The following is a 3,191-nucleotide window of genomic DNA, read 5'->3' as shown; positions in this document are numbered from 1 at the left end:
CCATGTTAGTCATGGACTCTTTACATGTTGGATATGGGCGATATTGTCAAATATCACAGCCATGTCCATGAACCTTGCTTCATCGACGACGAGAACATGATCAACACAACACGCGTCCGGCCGGCCGGCCGGCGGGACGGCTGAACCAGATTTCTTATACCGGAAGGGAACTCCAAGATGTCATACTGCCATACTAGAAACGATCCTACTTGGAAAATGTCTCGGTAATTTCGCAGGAAAGGATCAATTCCCGGGCGCCCCAGATATATATTTTACCCTTAATAATTTCCTCGGCGAGGAACGAGACCTGCACAACCAGCAGATCCCGATCCAGTCCGTCCGTTAATGGTTTACCCAGCCGTAACCTCGGACCGAGCCAGAGGCAAACTAAAGCCAGTTTCGGCATAGAATAACCGGGGGCGACGTGCCCCCACCCCGGAATAATGATAAGCTAGCATGGCCCGAGTCCGAAATCTGGCAGGCGCCGCAACAGGCGTTCGCTCCGTCGTGCAGGTCGCGCCTACCATTTCGCCCAGGCATTCCCACGCGCCCGGCGACCGTGTCTCCCTCCTCCTCTCCTCGGCTCCGCTCGCCACGCACGCTGCGGCAGCTACTTAACCCTCGCACCATCGCCATCCCCACATCTAATTGCCCGCGCGCCTGGCTTAACTTCCGAGCAGAGACCACCGGCGGCCCGCGGTATATAACAAAGTTCGTGAGCTGTGACGACCACACCAACCATCCCAGCCTAGCCCGTACCCGCAACCGCGTCGACGGGCTGGTACTGCTGCTGCTGCTGCTGCTACGGGACGGCCGGCGCCACCGCCGAGGACGCCCAGCTCGGCGAATCATTCCGTCCATGGCTTGATTGTCCGCCCGTACAACAGCGAAGCGATCCAGCTCCACGGTCGCGAGAAAGGTACCGACAGGCCGTGCCGCTGATTCATTACTACTAGGTGGGAGGGAGCGAGGCAAGGAGCATACCGTCGACCGACCGATGGTTGCGCACAAGGCGGCCTCGTGGCTGCCCGTGGACTTCCGGCTGCCGGCGGTGCCGCAGGCGGCGCTGGGCATACTGGCGTTCGAGGCGGGCGCGGCCATGTCCAAGCTGCTCTCGCTGCACCGCTCGCTCTCGGAGCAGGAGGTCTCCCGCCTGCGCTCCGACGCCATGCGCTCGCCGGGCGTGGCCTACCTCAACTCCACCGACCAGGCGTTCCTCCTCCGGCTGGCGTGCGCCGAGCTGGTCCTGTCGCTCGACGCCGCGGCGGCCGCCGTCGCGCGCCTCGGCCTGCGCTGCGGCATCGACTTCGCCGGGGTGTACGCGAGTGTCAAGGCCGGCGCGCACGACGCGCGCCTCGACCTGCTCGCCGCCAAGGGGCTCAAGGTCAAGGCCAAGAAGATGGAGCGCCTCGTGGCGGCCACGTCCAAGCTCTGCTCCGAGATGGAGGCGCTCGACGAGCTCGAGTCCGCCGAGCGGAAGCTCACCGTCCGCGGCTGGAGCCGCCTCAGCGGGCCGATTCCGATGAAGCTCGCGGACCCGCCGCAGGCCGGCGACTCGATGGGCGCCGAGTCGCTCAAGCAGGAGATCAAGACGCAGCTGCTCAAGGTGCGGCGGCTCAAGGAGGAGTCCCTGTGGAGCCAGAGCTACGAGAAGGCCGTGGGACTCATGGCGCGCGCCGCGTGCGCCGTGTTCGTCCGCATCTGCGCCGTCTTCGGCCAGTTCGTGCCGGGGCTCCCGCCGCCGATGCCGTCCACCTCCGCCGACAGCGTCCAGACCAGGCTGTCCAAGCTGCTGATGAGCCCGCGGACGGGGAAGACGAAGGCGTCGTCGGGGCCGATCACGCGGCGGGAGCGGGAGGGGGCGGGGGCGCCGTCCCGTGTCCACCCGCCGATGCAGCAGCTGAGCAGCTCGTGCCCGATCATCGGGCAGAGGCCGCTGCCCGGGCAGAAGGGCGGCGTGGACTGGCGCAAGCTCCTGGACCCGCTGAGCAGCACGGTGGGCGGCGCGGGGCTGGACCAGCAGTACGCGAACGTGATCGTGTCGGCGGAGGAGCTGCTGCAGATGGAGGCGGAGGGGCGGCAGGAGGAGGCGAACGCGGAGCGGGCGGAGATGTACGAGATGCTGCCGGGGAAGCTCCGCGCGGCGGTGCGGTCGAAGCTGCGCGACTGGTGGCGGGACCCGGGGCCGCTGGACGCCGGGCTGGCTGAGGGGTGGAAGGAGGCCGTGGAGCGGATCATGGCGTGGCTGGGCCCGATGGCGCGCGACACGGTGCAGTGGCAGTCGGAGCGGAACATGGACCGGACGCGGCGGTTCGACGGCGGCACGCGCGTGTACGCGCTGCAGACGCTGCGGTGGGCGGACAAGGACAAGGCGGAGGCGGCGATCGTGGAGGTGCTCGTCGCGCTCAGCTGCGTCTGCTGGTACGAGGAGCGGCGGCGCGGCTCCGTGCGTGTCAGCTGATCGCCGTCGGCCCACCCGCCGCCCGTTCAACGACGGCGCGCCATGGCGACACACCTTGTCCAAAGCCCATTCTTTTTCCTTTCTTCCTTCTTTGGTTCGTTTGTCAAAGCAATTGATTTGAAGAGTTGAATTTTTTGGAGGGGTTGGTGTTAGATCGTCAGGGGTTAGTAGCAGCTATAGTGGACTGTAGCAGCAGCAGTAATCGTTCTTTCTCTAGTTTGAAAATTTGGAGGGAGAAAAAAGCCAAGGTCCAGTGGTCGTTGGCTACTTCACTGTCAATGGCAATGGCGTGAGGCCGGCATGAGAGGCCGGTCTCACGCCGGTGACAGCGAGCGGCCGGTGTATAAGTTTGTCAGATTTGTACGTACAATGAATACACACGATTGATTCTTTGAAAATTTGTGGGAGTTGTTCAAGCACGCACGGAGGAAATCCTTGCCGGCACGGTTCTCCTGTCCTTTACCGGGTGGTGGCGAAGTCGTAGGCGCTCAGCTACCGCCGTTGAACACGTTGATACCTGTCTGACTTGTGTTGTACCCGTGGATGACTCCACGCGGTGAATTGCTTATTTCTTTTTAAACGAGGTAAAAGACTTGGCCATTTCATTGATTAAGAGAGAATAAGAATTGACAGGTTAATTTGTGAAAAACCAGGCTAAAACCGATACAACTCAACCCAAAAAATGGACACCACCGGCCAACCTGGTCACATGCCAACAGATGGCAACACG

At 62.7% G+C, this 3,191-nt stretch overlaps 1 protein-coding gene across 1 annotated transcript; it reads left to right on the top strand.

Annotated features, from left to right (window-relative positions):
• Positions 1-467: 467 nt before the first annotated feature.
• Positions 468-2,859, top strand: LOC125545263 (protein PSK SIMULATOR 3). The gene has a single exon (XM_048709154.2). It carries the CDS (start codon positions 998-1,000, stop codon positions 2,459-2,461), a length of 1,464 nt encoding a protein of 487 aa, XP_048565111.1. The 5' UTR covers positions 468-997; the 3' UTR covers positions 2,462-2,859.
• Positions 2,860-3,191: the final 332 nt, after the last annotated feature.

Source organism: Triticum urartu, chromosome 3A (genome assembly GCF_056163025.1).
Source record: "Triticum urartu cultivar PI428250 chromosome 3A, HENAU_Tu73, whole genome shotgun sequence".
Lineage (NCBI taxonomy): Eukaryota > Viridiplantae > Streptophyta > Magnoliopsida > Poales > Poaceae > Triticum > Triticum urartu.
This window is presented reverse-complemented; position numbering and strand designations above follow the sequence as displayed.